Source organism: Anolis carolinensis, chromosome 3 (genome assembly GCF_035594765.1).
Source record: "Anolis carolinensis isolate JA03-04 chromosome 3, rAnoCar3.1.pri, whole genome shotgun sequence".
In the NCBI taxonomy this organism is placed as follows: domain Eukaryota; kingdom Metazoa; phylum Chordata; class Lepidosauria; order Squamata; family Dactyloidae; genus Anolis; species Anolis carolinensis.
In genome coordinates this window covers 123,925,294-123,943,318 of record NC_085843.1, presented here as the reverse complement: position 1 = coordinate 123,943,318, position 18,025 = coordinate 123,925,294, and the positions used below count along the sequence as shown (strand labels likewise).

General features: G+C 39.4%; 1 protein-coding gene across 1 annotated transcript; it reads right to left on the bottom strand.

Moving 5' to 3' along the window:
• Window positions 1-285: 285 nt before the first annotated feature.
• slc10a2 (solute carrier family 10 member 2) lies at window positions 286-17,105 on the bottom strand. The gene is made up of 6 exons (XM_003218720.4): window positions 16,509-17,105; window positions 10,405-10,523; window positions 7,219-7,307; window positions 6,602-6,777; window positions 2,925-3,082; window positions 286-1,341 (listed from the first exon to the last, which is right to left on the bottom strand). Exons 1-6 carry the CDS (start codon window positions 16,949-16,951, stop codon window positions 1,172-1,174), a joined length of 1,155 nt encoding a protein of 384 aa, XP_003218768.2. The 5' UTR covers window positions 16,952-17,105; the 3' UTR covers window positions 286-1,171.
• Window positions 17,106-18,025: the final 920 nt, after the last annotated feature.

The window sequence follows — 18,025 nt, the reverse complement described above, 5'->3', positions numbered from 1 at the left end:
ATGCAAACATCGTTTTTCAACATCTGGCCAACAAAACCCCCAATTTATTCTCTTTCTCGTTTGGCATCCACCTTTCTTCTTAATAATGGAAAAAAGTATGCCTAGTGCTCAGAATTCCTTACTTTAATTTTGTTTGCCAAGTGCTCTATTTTACCAATTTTTATTATGCTGGAACATACCCCATTAAACTACAACACCCAGAAGTGTGATAATGGATTTTTCCATCTGTTGGAGATTTGACTAGGAATTACTTAGCCAAGTATGCCTTTGCCTACTGTAGTGTAAAGATCATAGATTTGAATTATAATTCTGGTTTGGAATGATTTACCACCATGTTCTGGAAGGAGGTTTGCTTCAAATTGTATGAGATGAGGAAATTATGAAACCACCTTTCAAATGGTTAGGTTCAAAGAAATGTGAATAGTTGTTTCTTCTATCCTTTGATAGAAAGAGATTGCAATCTGATAGGAAGGATTCAAACAAAAAGTGGGTGAGGTCACATATTCTCTCACTCATATACAACAACATATAACACCTCAGAACAAAGGATTTCCCCAGGAATGAAGCTTGCAAGGCCATTCACGCTAATCAAGGTGATTAATTAAAACATTCATACTGGCCTCCAACAGACAAGTGTTTTTTATCCCACCCTGGACCTTCCACAGATATATAAACCTCCCTTGCTTAATTTTCCAATATACCTCACAACCTCTGAGGACGCCTGCCATAGATGTGGGCAGGAACATGGCCATACAGCCCAGAAAATGCACAACCCAGTGATTCCAGCCATGAAAGCCTTCGATAGCACATATATTATCTCCTCCTCTCTCTCTCTCTCTCTCACTTATAAACACCCATCTCTCCCCCCCCCCCCCCACCACCATTGTATTTGCAAAATGAAGTACAAAAAAGTACACATTTTTGATGTTTAAATTAACTGGTTTATTATGGTACACATTTCTCTAATGAGCAAACTATTAAATCAATTAGAAATTAATTGGAAACAAAATAAATTCACATTTAATGTTTCATTCAAAAGCTAAAGAAAATGTCAGAGACTCTTTTCATAAATGAATAATTTAAAAGTAACATACTTTCTGTAGAAAAGGACACATCACATCAAGCAATAGATATTGTTCAGGAAAAAGGAGTTCAATAAAATCCACTGTATCTATACCTTCCCATTAGCAATCACTGAAACAGGGGATTCTACTGGTTCTTCCAGTGTAATTCCTCCATTCATAGTTGAGTACGTTGATGCTGGAATGGATTCATCTACATTTTCCTTCTCTGTTAAGACTGTCTTTCGATCAGCAAAATACCTTTTGTGTATCCGGTATGCTAATAAAATTGAAATGATTTGTCAGTGGCTAGCATTGCAATAGACAAGACACAAGAGGCAAGTTGCAGGAAAACATTTTGCTTCCTAACTTTGGCATTGTAAAAGAAAGGCTATCCTGACATGTCAAGAAGTATGGCACCTACTCTGAAATAGGCATGCATTCATCACTTTTTATTTGATGGAATTGTTGCCTAATACTGTGCCCTGAACAGGCTAGTCAAGTCAAACCGTGGGCAGGTTTTTTTTTCTTTAATAGTTGTGTAGAAATGGAAATTTCAGCATGTGAGTTTGTGTGACAGGCTGCATTTACTGATATTCAATTTTGCACAATTATGAAAGGTACGGGAGCCCTGCCCTCTTTTGCATTTGAGTTGATAACACACCTGCGGGGTGGCTTCCATTTGGCCTCTTAGAGAAAAGTGGGAGTGCTAAAATTCGAAAAGTATGTAAGAAGGCAGCTGATTTGGAAAGAAAAGAAGAAAGAATCTAGGGCAGAGGTGGGAATCCAAGAAAACCACAGGTCAAGGCTACAGGTAACCTCTAGACTCTTTTTCAGACTCTAGAGCCCCCTGAGCATCCCCTAATTTGCCAATTTTTGTGTGTGCAAGAAAACCCGGAGAATTTTTCCTCAAGTAACCATTAGGAGGTGCATTTCTCCTCTTCCCTGTTTTATCCCAGAAGCATATAGTTTGAACATAGGAAACTGCTCTAACATAGGAGCAGCTGTTGGAAATGGTGGTGTGTCCAGACTGATAATGGAAAGCAAACTCTTAAGTTGTTTGTCTCAATATATCTTATTGTTATTACAGTTGTTGTTTACCATCAAGCTATTTCTGACAGATGGCAACCCTAAGGCAAGTCTACCACAGTATTTTCTTGGCAAGATCTGTCACACAGCTGCCAGAATTGCCACACTGTTACCTGGGGGGCATGGAGAACACTCTGGCCCATGCCCCGCATTGCCCAGCTCATGAGAAAGATGATCCTATGAGGGGAAGTGTCAACTGTGTGACTTCCTCCCATTGCTTTCTATGGCAACACGGGAAGTGTCTGTGTTGCCTCAATGGCATCATACACTGGCTCTGCCCTAAAACATTTGCGGAGCCCTGCCAGAAGTTCAACTGTGTAGTTTGATGGGAGCCAGCAGACTCCGTGGATGACTGAGGGCTTAACCGGTGTATGCCGCTGGTTTAAGCCCTGTATGATGAAGTTGATAGTTGGGAACCATGAGAGCAGCAGCAGGATCCATTAACTTCACAAAAACAGCATGTGGGCTGCATTTCTCCACTTCTACTTGAGCACAAAAGGTTTGAGTTGTATCATCATTATTGCATAATCACAGCTTGCTTCTTTGCTGCAGAGGAGCAATGGGACTCCAACTTGTGGCCCAACTGATTTTCATGTGTTTGCACAGTCTATATTATAACACACTTCAGGTTTATTCATTAAATTGTGATCAGTATTAATCAACTTAATGTTGCTAATTTTTAATTATATTTCTTCCTCAGAATCAGTTTTAAAAATCTCTTGAACCTTTCCTGAAGATGACTTCAGAATGGTACATAGACAGGATAGCTCTTACCTCCCAAAATCATTGCTGCAAAACCAAGCTGGAAAATACTGTAGATGAGTGGGAAAGTGAACATCAGTGCTAACTGCTCAGGGGTGAAAGAGAGTTGCACTATAGTTGTGCAAAGCTGTGTGTTCTGCATTCCCGTTTCAAGAGCCACTGTACGGCATCTGAAAAAAAAAGTAACATTTGTTAGAAATAAAGGTTTATGCATCATGTTCAACCTACACAACTGTCATCATCGTCATAATCACCACCATCATTGTCATTGTTATCATTGTTGTCCTATCATTTTATCTTAGAGCTTGGAAAAGTTCTTTTTTGATAACCAGATCTTTGCCCATGCCAGCTGGGGATTTCTTGGAACTACATTCTCTAATATGTGTATGTATGTGCATGTGTTTCTTTGTGTGTGTATGTATACATATAATTTCCATGTGTTGTATGAACTGAGACAAAAGTGTTGTAAAACTGAGACAAGAGTTTCAAAATCTAAAATACATGGATACAATAAAAAAGATAATGAAATTTCTTTCCAGAAGGTCCAAGCCTCTCCCTGGCGTCACCAAATGATGAGACATACTGAGCTGAGTTGAAGCTTTATATTCTTCTCTACCACATGAGAGTTCCAGTGAAGATGAAGGCCTCCTTCCTTTACAGATCACACACTTTGTATTATTTATCCCTCAAACTTATTATTTATCCCTCAAACAAGGAAAACCAAACTGAGCGTTAGAATCTCTAGAGCATGTCCGCAAAACATAGTCTTCAAAACACACAAAGACATTATGATCTGAGACAGTTAAAACAGATCTATTTATTGTGCACTAAAAGTAAGACTGAAGCCAAATTCCTTTCTTATATTTGTGCTATTAGCAGAACAAAGATAAAAAGGCTTCTTTCAAGGACAATATCTTTTGTCAGATCTTTCCTGCAATTAACAATAGAGAAGTTCTGATTATTATTTTTTCTTCTTTTATAGCAAAGTGGGCAAAGGCAGTGGTTCAAATTCATGAGGCTTCTCTCCTCACTAACCAAAGAGCAAGAACGATATTGTTTGGAAGGCAGGTGGTGAGTTGTATATTCTTTACGAATCCAGAGTGATCTTCCCCACTGAGCCAGCTACCTTCCAATTGTTCACCTGCATACTGAATGCACATCTTTGAATTGGCCATGGGTAGCTTCAGCTGGAGCTGATCTGAAGCCAATTACACAATGCATGAAGCTGTGACTGGTATCCGATTGCATCAATGTATTTTGTGTCATTGTACATTGCAGAATGGAGAGAAAGGCAGGTGCATTAAATTGCAAATACAGCAGTAAGTGACCTTCCTGACTCTACTGCAGAGTGCACAATATGCTGCTATTTCACAACTTTTCAGGGTATACACCCCAAGGCTTCTAATGTAGGATGCTATATGCCACATGTATGTTGCTTACATTTCAGTCCAACTCCTTGGACAATGACTGAGTACCTTTCCATAATACTGGAGAGTATATGCTATTAGTTAAAGTAGCTCCCAGGAATGCTTGTACTTGGTAATAGACAATAAATGAGTTTGACTTCTAAAATGTAATAATATGCCATGGAACATCTGATGTTCTATTTGTAAAATAGTTGGATGCTTTCTCCTGAGTGTTCTAAACATTTTCTACAATCTTTATAAACATTACAGTACAGCCTTCTTCTCCATGGGTGGGCTTGAATGCACAAATGATTTTTGGGGCAAACAGGAAACTTTCCACTCTATTTTTATTCCACCAACTCTGATCATGTTGATGCAACATGATCCAATGAAGTGATTAAAAATACATCAGACATGGATCTCAAAGAGCCATTTTAAGATCCATTTTGGGAGGAGGGTGGAATATAAACCAATTAAAATTAATTCAAGAGTTTTGAGACAAGTGTTAACACTCAATATTTTTTCAAAGCCAGAGGAAATAAAATGTCTTCTGTTTTCATACAAGCGATCGGTTTATACAATGGTTAATGTCTATAAAGATCCAAAGAATGAAAATTGTCCTATTATTAGGTATTTCCCAGGCCATTTGTCCAGTACCAACTGTTCCAGTCCTCGGCAATCTCTTGCCTATAGATCAGATTCATTCAATTTTTAAAAATCTTCTGACTCACCAAGTCTCTTTCTGGAGCCTCTTTCTGGAGCCTCTCACTGCTGAACTGTGAACAATCAGCTAATGAAGGATGATAGCTTAGCAGTGGGGAAAAGAAAGAATGGCTGAGTTTCACTGTAGAGTGATCCACAAGGAAAAATTGCTTTCCCTTTCTGAGTAAATGTGTATGCATTGACACTTTGCTTTGGGAAGAAATAGTCCCCGATCTTTGGTCTATTCTTTCTTAGTGCTAGCAACAACTTTCTAAGGTTGTGTGTCCATCTCAGTCCTAATGTTTGACACTTTCCTTTGGATATGCCAGGGATTGCATTTGAGATCATCTACATGTAAGGAAGGTGCTCCTCCACTGAGCTATAGCTACTTTAGAATAATTAGAAAACGACTATAAGTGGAGAATATCAGGGGTAGACACAGTGGGAAGGGCCCCCATTTCTCTTCAGTGAATGTCGTTAACATGTATACAAGGTTTTGCTATATTTTAAGCATGTACACAAAATTCATTCCTACCATTTCTACCATTTCTTTCATGTCTTCAATTTCTTCGGAAGTACAAAATGGGAAGCCCCCTCCCCACATGAAAATCTGCTCAACACGAAAGCCTGCTTTCGTGTGCATCCGAACTTGCCTCCTTGCCTTGGAAAGAAAGAGTGTGTGTGGTGGGGTGTGCAGGCAGACAGGCCCAGAGCTTGGTTGCAGGTGCCACACATGCACTCTCAGTGAGTGTGGTGGTGCATGTGTGGCAGGGCATGCAGGCAGGGCGCCTCTTACATGTGCGCTTTCTGGGCCTGCCTGAAAGCCTGGCCACACATGCACTCTCTTTCCTAGGAGAATGTGTGTGTGTGGTGGGCTGTGCAGGCAGGCCTGGAAAGTGCACTCGCCTGCCAGTGCTTGCAGCCAAGCACCTCTTACTCTACAGCAGAAACAGCAGGTGCCAGGTAAGAAGAATGTATGCTGGGAAGGGAAGCCAGTGGGTGGGAAGCCCCCCCCCCCTCATAATGATCCGATTTTTGGACCCCAAAACAAAAGAACTGAAAACAACTCCTTCCCAATTTTGGAAGGCTTAAAAAACGGGTTGGGGCCCCTAATGAAAGCCGGGACACGAAATGGGACAAGGTTTCCAATGAATGCACATCCCTAGTATATATACTAAACTAGACCTTATCAGCCCTACAATGTTGATTAGAGATGATATAAATTGTAGTCCAACAACATCTGGTGACCCAAAGATTTGGAAAGACTGACTAAATGACTAAGTTTTCTGGCTTAAGATTTTTTAAAACTAATTTTATATAAGTATTATATTGGAAATGTGTAATAAGTTCTTTTTTAGCAAAGACATTTCAAAATTGTGGATGATAACAGGCCATGAGAAATATCAGCTCAGTTTTAAAAGCAGCTAGAGAGTGACAGTAACTTTTCTGTCTTTATAGATTTTTTTATAGTCAGTTGAGTTCTGATGAGGTAATTGCAGCTTGTTATTGAAAAATCAATTATTGATGTGGCTATATGTTTCATGGCAGATAAAAGGAGAATGAAAATGTAGGGAGTTTTACCTGTGCCAAGGCTGGCCAGCTACACGGGCCAGTACAAAGCCTAGTGAATAGCCAGCTGCTGGAAAGATTGTTCCAACAATCCAAAGCTGAGGTGTAATTGTCCATGAACCTTTGTACAATATCCCGCCAACCACAGCTATGATCACAATGAGAACTGCACCACTTATGGAGCCAACCTGTGGGCAAGCAAAAGAATAAAGAACAGTTTCATCACACAACAGTAGTGAAAATCCTTTGCACCATGTATTCTGAAGCACTGATCAAATTTCTTACTTCAGCTTCTACATCTACTCCTAATTATACAGCCTAGCGCAAAGAGCATATTTTCAGATCCCATAAAGGAACCACATTGGCACAAGCTCTTTAACCATTGACCAAATTGGCTGAGGTTCAGAGAGATGACTTTCAACAACACCTAGGGGCCCAGGCTGGGAACCACTGCTTCAAGATCTATCTAGAAATCCAGAAGTACTTTAATATCCAGCCCTTAAGTCCTCCAGTTTGGATGGGTGAAACATTCAAGCAGATAACTGACTAAAGTAAAGAAGCCAGCTCGTCTTCAAGTAAGCATATGTTGAATTTCCATTGGATATATACTTAGAAACTTCAGATCTTACCTTCAATATGATTTTAGCTTTGGTGGGCCATCGATGCTTAAAAAATATCCCAACAGAAACAGGAACGACAAGTGCTACCAGTGAAATACCTGAGGGAGAAAAACATGTTAAATTAGAGAAAGCACTCCTAAACTGAGAAGTACTGACTTTGAACAATGAAATTATTTGCAAGCACAAGCTCAGGGAGATCATTTTTTCTTCCCATTCTGACTTTTACACTATTGTACTTTGTGTGTTGTGCAACAGGCTATTTATTTACAGTCTTTCTTTTCATTCAAGGAGCTTGGGGCTGTCTCTGTGGACCTCTAATAACAAAGAGAGTGACTGCCTCCACACAGTCACCCAGGGAGTGTCATGCCTGAGGAAGATTTCCCTAATCACAGTACCACAGAGTCTCCACTGCATTCTGTCGGATAGCCCAGTCAGAAAATGACAACACTGTCTGTAGCTGCATGAAGTTATCTAGGTGAATAACAGAAATACAGCATCCCCCTGTGATAATCATAGTCATTTTGTAGTTGATGCTTTTTTATGACACAACTAGACACCGATTTTTGTTGTTGGGTGCTTCTGTAATATACACCAGTTTAAAGCTTATTTCATTGTGTGGCATTGTGTCATTTTTGGTTGAAATAATAATAACAACACACAAGTGGCTTTTTTGTGTAGTGGAGAGAATAAAATGATATCTTGCATGGGCATGCCTTAAAAATAGAATTGTATCTATTTGGAAGCAATTTTGGATTCTAAAGCAATTTATGTTAACTGGAAACCTACAGTCAAAGAACTGCCATGTTAGTTGAAATCAATAGATGCGATTGCTTCAAAGCCATTGCCATTTTAGAATTGCCCTTTTGCAATGCTATCAACTTCCTTGTCAAAGTCTGGAACATATTTTTTTTCCAATCTGGGTCCCCCTGGGTCAAGGCAGTCAGTATTGATGGTAGCTTTACAACATTATCACATGGGGCTTTGGCCTCGTCCTGAGACACTTTCAAGATCGAGCCATGACAGAGCCCACTGGATCTTATCACATGATGCAGGGCAATTTCTGGCAGGGCTCCCTCCTGGAAGCCTTGTAGGACAGAGCCCTGCGAACACAGGTGGCTACCTGTGTTCTCATGACCTAAGCTGGGGATAGCGTGGGGGGAACCTGAGCAACGACGGTTTCCCTCATGTGATGGGCAAGGGGGCGATGTGGGGCGCTTAATGCTGGTTTCCCCTGCTACCCAAAGGATTTGCCCCACTGTCCCCTGGCTAAAGAACCTCCATGTAATGATGTCCATAGTCTAGAACATTTGGAAGGATCCAGTTTGAAGTTAGCTATGGCCCATTTACACTACACAATAATTGCATTTTGTTCCACTTTTATTCCTACAGTTCCATATTATGTATCCTGCGATTTGCAGTTGGGGAAATGGCATTTCGAATTCTCATCTAGAGAAGTCCACTGCCTCTTTAGACAGCAAATGCCTGATAGTCCCTAGAATGCTGTTATGACAGTTGAAGTAAAATATAGTATTATAATTGTGTGTGGTGTGAATGGGCTTCATGTCTAGCACCCTGTCGTCTTTTTGGCTACTGGACCACTAGTATTCTCTTTGCGTGTCTTCTTCAGTATCAGTCTCACTGAGGTTTCTTGCAATCCAGCTTTCTCCTTCACCATGTATTGTTTCCTCAGTTGTCAGCTTACCAGAGTATTAACTGTTTTGTCCATCTTGCTATAGTCACTGCTGGTTTTGAATAGCCTCTTTCACATTCCTATTACTAGAGTACATAGACCATATTTATGAAGCATTCCAAAGTTTCTCTTGCCATTTACTATCCCTCTTATTGTGAAGAGCCTATCTTCACCCTTTTCTCAGTCCTCTTGCCTCTGAATCTATTGTTCTTTAGCACCCCTGTCCAAGAACCAATCTTTTACCTGATCATAGGAAAGATATTAAGATAACACATTTCCTAATATATTACTGGTGACTCTACTCCCTAGAAGCTTATAACATACTAGTTTAAGTGACCAGTACTAAAGATTAAAGCACAACATATAAATAAGGAGTATCTGTTGAGTATCAGTCTGAGTGATCTATGATAACAAAGCTGTTGATGACGTTCAAATTAACCTCTGAATTTTATCTGTAGCAGCTTCTCAACTATCTATGTCCATTGCCTTACATCTTATCCACCTATTGGACTCCCTGCTACTGAAAACAATGGACATGACACAGGTTATAGAGATTTCTTTTGCGTTTGTCACAAACTCTGACAACAAACCCTACTGTCAAGCAGTAAGTCCTTCAGATAGATTGAAAAGGACAGTACTTGCTTAACATTTCCTCCATCACTGAATGGGTAAAAGAAATGTGCTTTGTCACTTAAGGAGAATTATGTGACAAGCCTTCTGTCTTCCTTAGTTTTCAAAAGGGAAGTGCATTCACATTTTCTACAGCCAGGTTCTCAGCACAAAAAGCCTTTCCTTATTTACTCATTCAGAGATTGGGTATTATTTTTCTTTTGGTCCAAGAGCAGATTTACTCCCAGGAAGCCTCTTAAGAGCTTCATTTCAATTGTGGGTATCAAAAGATGTTTTTTCAAAAAAAACAACAAACCGCTTTGCAACTTCACCTCTGTTTTCTTCTTTCTCTTTCCATGAGCATGCATACTCTCACACACAGAACTTGAAAAAACTACTTTCTTTCATTCCTGTTATTCAATATAGTGTGTAAAAAACCATTGTTGTTCTACTGAGTAAAAAGTAATTCACTCTGTTGCTTTTTATGTTGCATATTTATTTCTTTATTTAAAATCCTACTTTGCCCCCTAAACAGAATTCAAAGCTGGTTTTGTTTTGTTTTTCTATTACTTTCTATTATTTTGTTGATGTTATTCCCCTTAAACTCCCAGAAGATGCCAACACTATGGCCAACGGTGAAGGATTCTTGAAGTTGTATGTGAATAATATCTGTGATATCAAATTGGGAGTCACTGGTCTAAGAAGGAGATCATTGTATTTGAAGTACTGTACAAGCACTGTACAATTCTGGAACAAGGAGTGCTGAAGTAGCACGCCCACCCATCCCCAAATTAGAACCAGAGTTGTTCAGCTTAATAATGCATCCAGACTAAAGTTCTCTAGATGAAAATCGCTAGTAAACTGCTGTAAGGGAAGATGGCAAGGAATTAACATACCAATACTATCATAGGGGATCAAAATGGAGTTGTAGTCTGTCCAAATTTTGGTATACACAAGGAGACAAAGTGGCATCATTCCCAAGGCCAGCAAGGTTGAACATGTTGTCATACTGATGCTGCAAGAGAATCAATTGATCATGGTTACTGTTCATATCACAAAGATCACAAACATATTTTATTGATAATGTGGGGGTTTTCCAACCAGGCACAATGCATGCCTAGGAAGGTTTCCATAACAATGTGATGGGTCTATATGGATGCCATATCAAAGTGGGAAAAAATCTCCCCCACCCTGACTTCTCCAATAGTAGCATAAGAAAGCACTTTTGCACCATAGTGATTGTAGCATTTGGATAGCTTAGGAACTTGGAGGGGTACCATTGAGTTGGCATTCTTGTTGGTCCATATGTATTTATGGAATGGATTGTGAACCCACAGTATTCCTCACATGTGTTAGTAATAGGAAGCCAAGGTTGAGAGGAAACTGAAAACTCTATTAGAAAGATGTCGACACTAGGAAATCCAGAGCAGATATAGGATTGTGGCACTAGACTCATATATGTGGACATTAATGGGGTTTACTTTTGTATTTCTGTGTGAGTAAGCCTTACTGAACTTTTTGATCTTCAAGTAAATATAGGGAAAGCCCCATGCTGGGAGAAAACAAAATATAAATCAATAAAACTGATTGCTTTTCTATTATTGTTGTTATTGTTATTGTTATTATTTACAAAATAGGGGCTTAAAAAGCACCAATTATAATTTACAATTCCTGACAAAATTTGTTAGTAGGAGTCACAAATTCTTTTTCATTAGAATCCCATTTCAATTAAAAGATGATGTAAGGAAGCCTTTTCAAAGCATTTACTCTAATGACCTCATCAGACTGGGTAACTCTCAGCGGCATATGCTGCATCCTCTATAGTTTTGCAACAGAGCCCACTGGCTCCCATCCCACGATGTAGAACTACTTCCATTGGGCTCCGTCATGAAATTATAGAGGATCTGGTATATATTGCCACAGTGGCAACACGGAAGGCCTCCCATGTTCAATTGGAATCAACGGGGGGAAGCCAGGCGCTAGACACTTCCCCATGGGATGAGGTAGGGGGGAAGCCAGGTGATACAGTGTGTAGGGCGACAGGTTTCCCCCGCCGGGCACTGCCAGATTCACCATGATGCATGGCAATTCCAGTGGTCCATATGATGAGGTTGCTAATGTGCAATGTTTAGAATGTAGCTGGATAATTATCTAGTGTTGGAATAGCAGTGGACTCCCAGAATCTCCAGATTCTAATCTAAATGTGATAAATTTGAATTTGACCCTTGATGTTCCTACCTAAAATTAAGTGGCAACTGCAGTGGCATCCAATTGAGCAAGAGATTGTCAAAGTGTACCTCCTCCCCAAATCAAAAAACCTTGTGAGTCTGCAGGATAAAACATCTCACTCTCTTCTAGAAATGAAGTCATACAATATTGGCTTATTTGTGATGCTACTACAACTTATTGTGGGAAGCACAGTTGTGTTGGCAGCACTGTCAGTGGCAAATGGGGAGCAGAAGGCCCCACTTTCAAACAAAGAGATATGCAGATAGAGGGCTAGATGTTGCCCTCCTCTTGTCTACAGGCAGTAGTTAACTATTTTCAAGCAGGTTGCTATTTTGTCTCTGAAGCTACCATCTCATAATGTAACAGGGATTTTTAGGGGATGTGCAGTCTTAAAGATGTGCTCATAGTAGGCGTTTAGAAATAGGCATAATGCTGCAATTGATATTTTAGATAAAACTAGCCAACTGCTCTTTGGGTGAGACCAGACGATGTAAGAAAAAAGTTACCCCAGGCCAGAATCTGCTCAAGCCCAGGGACACAACATATGATGTCACAAAATTAGGCCAAAGCCCTGGTAATTCTTGTCAATTTTCAAGATTTTTATTCTGGGAGGAATTTGGATCCAATATAGCTTCAGCTGCCCAATCCTGGGAACAATTTATATCAGTTGGACATCTAAGTATGCATAAGTAGAATTGTTCTTTTAAAGGATTTGACTTAAATCTTATCTAATCTCCACTAAAGTCATTAAGATTTGTCTAGATGCTAACTCACCCTTCAACAATTGATTCAATGGTTTTAATCATATTTGAGCTAACCATTAGGACTTATTTTTGTTTTAGAAGAGCACTCCAAAATCCAATCCTGTTGCATTAAACCAAAAGCACAGAGATGTAACTGATGGCTACAATGCATCATTTAAATGCAAGCCAATGAAATATTTGGCAGAATGACTTAAAAAATGTTTTTCTGTTCCCAATTCACTTTGGGACTAGGTACTGCTACTATTAACACCAGTGTCTAAGATCTTGGGAAAAACTCCCTATATTTTCATTCAGATAATACAGTTGATACACTTGTGTGCAAGAGATTTAGAGTGGCTTTTAGGAAACTGTTACTGTAGGCAGTTTCATATGCATCCTCATATATATAAGTTGCATACTGTCAAGCAAAGCATTGGAAAGGCCTGGGAAATAACATGCAAGCTCTCAGAATTCTGTCCAAAATGAGATGAATATATCTACAGGAGAGATTTTAAACACATCTCTTCTGAGCTAAAAAAAGTTTCAAAAGCAATCTAAGACTTCTGCAGTGGTGAAGTGAGAGAACAATGGCAACATTAGAAATGACATCCACCTACAATTTCCTCTGCAAAAATGATGGGTTCCTTAGGACAGTATCTGATGGAAAACATCAGAGCTGCTGGAGTGAATCTGAAAACAAAAGAACTGGATATGAAAGTGATGTCCTGCCCTGTGATTAGCTTCTAGAATCTGGTGTTCAGGAGTTGCCTTTAAGCATGGGGTTATTTGTAATTTATGTTGCAAGATGAGAAAATGCACACTAGCACTATTTTTCTACATGGATACTAAGAGATAGAGATGGGTAGGAATTCTTTGTTTTCTCGCTTGTCTCACTTCGTTGTTGTCCTTTGTGCAGATTTCATGTACATTTATGTTTTTATTTTATTTTCCTACAGTTCTATATGTCCTTTCACTCCACACTTTTACAAAACTATGATGCCACTTTACCTGCCTTTACTAATTCCAATGGAAGACTGTGTTTTTTAGTTTTAGGAGCTCCCCAACCAAGAATTCCAAATATCTCTCTCTAAACTGCAAATACTAGGACTGGTTCTACATTGCCATATAATGCAGTTCAAGCTGCATTATATGGTTCTGCTGTGACCGTATAATGTTATTCAAACAGCATTATATAGCAGTATAGCACCAGCCTTTGACTCTATAGGGTATTGCCATGGTAGTTAAATTTGCCCCATCACTTTGTATATGTAGTGTGAAAGGGACCAACTTTCTCACTTATATAGCTATAGCCAGCACACCCCTATCAGATACAGTATATCTTCAGTACTCTCTATTCACTTTAGCTAGTGCGTGATACTGATTCCAAGCAGTGAGCCTCCCTACAGGTAAAGAATTTTTGAATGATGATGTCCTCCAGGAATTAAATTAATGTGAATGATCTAATATGAGTGATCATCATTCTTAATAATTTCAATGCAAAATAACATGAGATGCTTGGATCTCTGAGTGTTTTTATAAAAAACCTCAAGTCAGTGGAAGTAGGACCCAGATAAGATCATTCCAGGAGTACCAACGACTTTGTTACATATGTCAATGGAATCACTGTGAATCGTGGTGGATCATGGTGATGTTGGTGGCACCCGCCCAGGGGGCATGGGGACCTGTCACCCTGCACTGTTCCAGCTTCTCCCCTACTTCATCACATGGGGGGAAGCCTCTTTAAGCCAGTTCAACCCTTATGAAAAGATGGGGAGCCTCCTGTTGTGCACCACCAGCAATTTTTTTGGCAGTGGCAGGGCTTTTGCGGCAGTTCAGCCATGGAGCCTCCCTGGAAGTACTTTTCCAGTGTATGATAGGAGACAGTGGGCTCCATGGCTGAACTACTTAACACCTGTCGCCACAAAAAACAGCCCGTGTGATGAGGTGGCTAATCAAATCTGTTCTTGTATACTGCTCTTTGCCTTAAAGAGAATGCCAGCTTGGGGGAAGATTTAGACTGAAGAAAATGGTCAATTGTATTTTCCCCATTCTCTAAAAAAGTGGGTTCACCAGACTGCATGGTTTGTGAATTTCCAAATCATTTTATTTCAAGTGCTCTTAGTTGTTCAGGGATGTCGCCATCTAGCCTAGTTATTCTTGAAATATTCTGTTTGAGTTATTTCTCTCCTTTTTCTTCTTAGGGGTTTGGTTAATTTTGCCTATGGCTGTATTTTTGAATGATCCATGTACTATTACTCCCCCCCCACCCCTTGTGTTTCTCCCTTTTCTCCTCCCTCTCTCCTTCTTCTATTTACATTTCACATCTAGTCTCACGTTTTAACCCATTGTGGGAGACAGCAATTATTGTATTCCATGTGCTAGGGAATGGCCCTAAATTTGCACCCGTTGGGTACAATGGTTGCTTTCTTTCCTGAAGAAAAGAATAAGCTTGTTCACTTGCACCTGTCCACAGACCACTGTGAGTAGCACTGCTTTTGTTGCCAAAGCATTAAAAGTTCTAACATACTGAACAGGTTACTGAACATCATTATAAAATCACAGGAAGCACTATGCAAAATGGAGACAACAGCACCAGTATAGCTAAAGCACATAAGTCATCAAAACCCATGATTCTCAAGATTGCTTGAGTTGTGCTAACATTAGAGATGTAAAATTCTGCTTGTTTCAGTTTCCCCCATCATCACACGTCTGATATTTTCTTCCTGACATCTTATTTTTTTAAAATAAGGCTGGAACATTTTGTGTTTTCTTACAATACCAAAATTCTCACAAACATTTTACACATTTTCCTAATGTATACATTTCTTTGTTCAATTTATATACCAATTGTAGCATTTATGCAATGTCCTCTCGTGGGCTAAAATATATTTATGAGCGTTTTCCCTTCCTCTTCCCCCATTTTATACATTTGAGACATGCATATTTAAAAATAAGCATACTGTCTTGCCTTCATGCTATTTCTTACCCTAGGAAGTTCACATTAATTACCCATTACATTTTTCATCCCTATTCTTAAAAAGTGACTGCTAATTTCAATTATAAGAAAATTAGCATTACACACTGCCATAACTCAATGTTATGGAATCGTGGGAGCTGCAATTTTACAAGTTCTTTAGCTTTCTCTGCCAAAGAGCGTTGGTGTTTCACCAATCTACAAATCCCAGGATTCTATAGCATGGAGCCTTGACAGTTGAACTGGTGTCAAACTGCATTACTTCCACAGTGTAGATGCATCCCAAGATGCTTTATTTGATGATTCAAGACATGTTTCCTCAGATGTAAGCCATATTGACTTTAGTGTAGCTTTCTGACAGGTGTACTGGCATAGGATTGAAGTTTCAATAGTTGTCTGTTTTCTAAACCTAGGAACACATCAATTTATTTCTAGGAACATATCAAACCATGCCAGGAGCAGGAATGGAAATAATATTTGTAATTAACCATTCCCAGGTCAGAACTCCCTAACTTTTCTGACATATGGGAAATCCTATCAGGAAGAATAACAGATGAGCATGACTTTTATGCAATTTTCTTCTGGTACTCTATTTTGTGCACAGAATGTGTGCTACTTGCATAGGAAACACCATCCCCTGTGCAGAACATCTGTTTGCTATGCAAAAAAGAGATATGCCCTCCATATGGTTTTCTCTGCACCATCATTTCCCTGCATCACTGTCTAAATGCTGGGAGACCCCTGTTGTTGTCTTGTGGCATTTAAATAATTTCCAACTTATGGTGCCCAGAAAACCCTATCCTGGGTTTTCAGGGAATTGCCATCTGAGCTGTGCTTGACTTGTCTGGTACCCAGGGAGTTTCCAAGGCTAAGTGGGAATTTGAACCTTGGACTTTTAGTCCTAGTCTAACACTCAAATTACTATCTAGAATGTGAAGGAGTATTTATTTTCTCCTGCAACACAGAAAACAGTATCCTGTAATTGTATATCTTCACATATAAAGATAAACTTGTTGAGAATTTCCATCCCTAGTCAAAACTAGATTTCTCTTACCTTAGATCCATGTCGCCATCTACCCAGTAAGCTAAAATATTGGATGCAGTTCCACCAGGACAGCATCCCATGATGATCACAACAACGGCTTGTATTGGAAGCACATTGAAAGCATACGACAGCACAAAGCCAGTGAGAGGCATAATTCCAAACTGGCAGAGGAAACCAACCATTATGCCCCATGGCCTTCGGATGTGTCCTAAGAATTTCTTTAGCTCCACATTGCAACCCATTGAGAACATCACCAATGCCAACATGATGGTGAGGACGGTACTCAATACTACATTCAGAATTCTGTTGAACTCATCATCAGTAGACTGTAGACATGAAGTGCCATTGCAGATGGTGGCATTTTCAGGACAAAATGAAAAATTCAGGTCTAGCTGTGTTGTCAAAATCTCAGTGGTCAAAATAGTTGATGTTTCTGAAAGGTGCTCCTGCATTGTTAAAGTCACAAAACACTCAGCCCAGCTCTTCAGCTCTCTATGGAGGCTCGTCTTCCTTAGTACCTCGTTTTAAATGACAGAGGTGCAATAAAGACCAAGATAAGGCTTGTACTTGGCAGCTGTCAAATCCAGAGTTAAGGACACTTGCTGAGTCACAACATTTAACTGCTTCAAATGTATACATATAATTTGAATCAATGATTTATCTGCCAGAAAAGGTGAGGTTTCACAACAAATTAATATTTAAACGTAAGAAAATTAATTTTTAAACACATGAAAAGAACAGCCAATACATTAAAATGCGAAACACAAGTTATCTTGACAGTCTGACTTAATTTTGTGTAAGTATCTGTTTGCCATTTTTTTTATTTCTGAGTCAGAAAATGTGATGGCATCTACTAAAGCTTAAAACATATTCAATGTCAGCAGTGCTCCCAATCCCAAACCAAATATTTCTAGTTTTAAAATAGCATGGCAGCTGGCAAGGATCTCTTTGGGTTCTACTGAAATGCTACATTGCTATATTTGCTTTATTTTTCATTTGTTTAAAGGAGTACAGGAGGGTGTACTACATAGTGTTTATCATTGCAATTATCTTATCTGAAAAACCATATGACTTTGTGGTGTTGGATAAAGGAAAGGGTAATGTATTTGAATTACTGATATTGGACTACTTGAGATATTGGCTTTTAATTTGACTTTCTAAGAAAAGCCAAGGTGCAGCATGTGCATGGTGCATAAAACAAACAAAAATTCCACAGACACAGTGCTGAGATTCCTTGTGGTTATCTTTATGCTAACTATGCCTATTGAACACTGAGAAAAAAATATAGTAATGCATATATTAAGATTGAGGCCCCTTCCACACAGCTGTATAAAAAGCCACATTGAACTGGATTATATGGCAGTGTGTACTCAGATAATCCAGTTGAAAACAGATATTGTTTTCTGGGTTAAATGGCTGTGTGGAAGGGCCCCTAGACTAACTATGGTTGGGTAGAAAATGCTAATTTTGTAACTTTCCTTGCAGGAATAACAGCATGTCTCCATGGGCAATGGCAGGTAGATGGG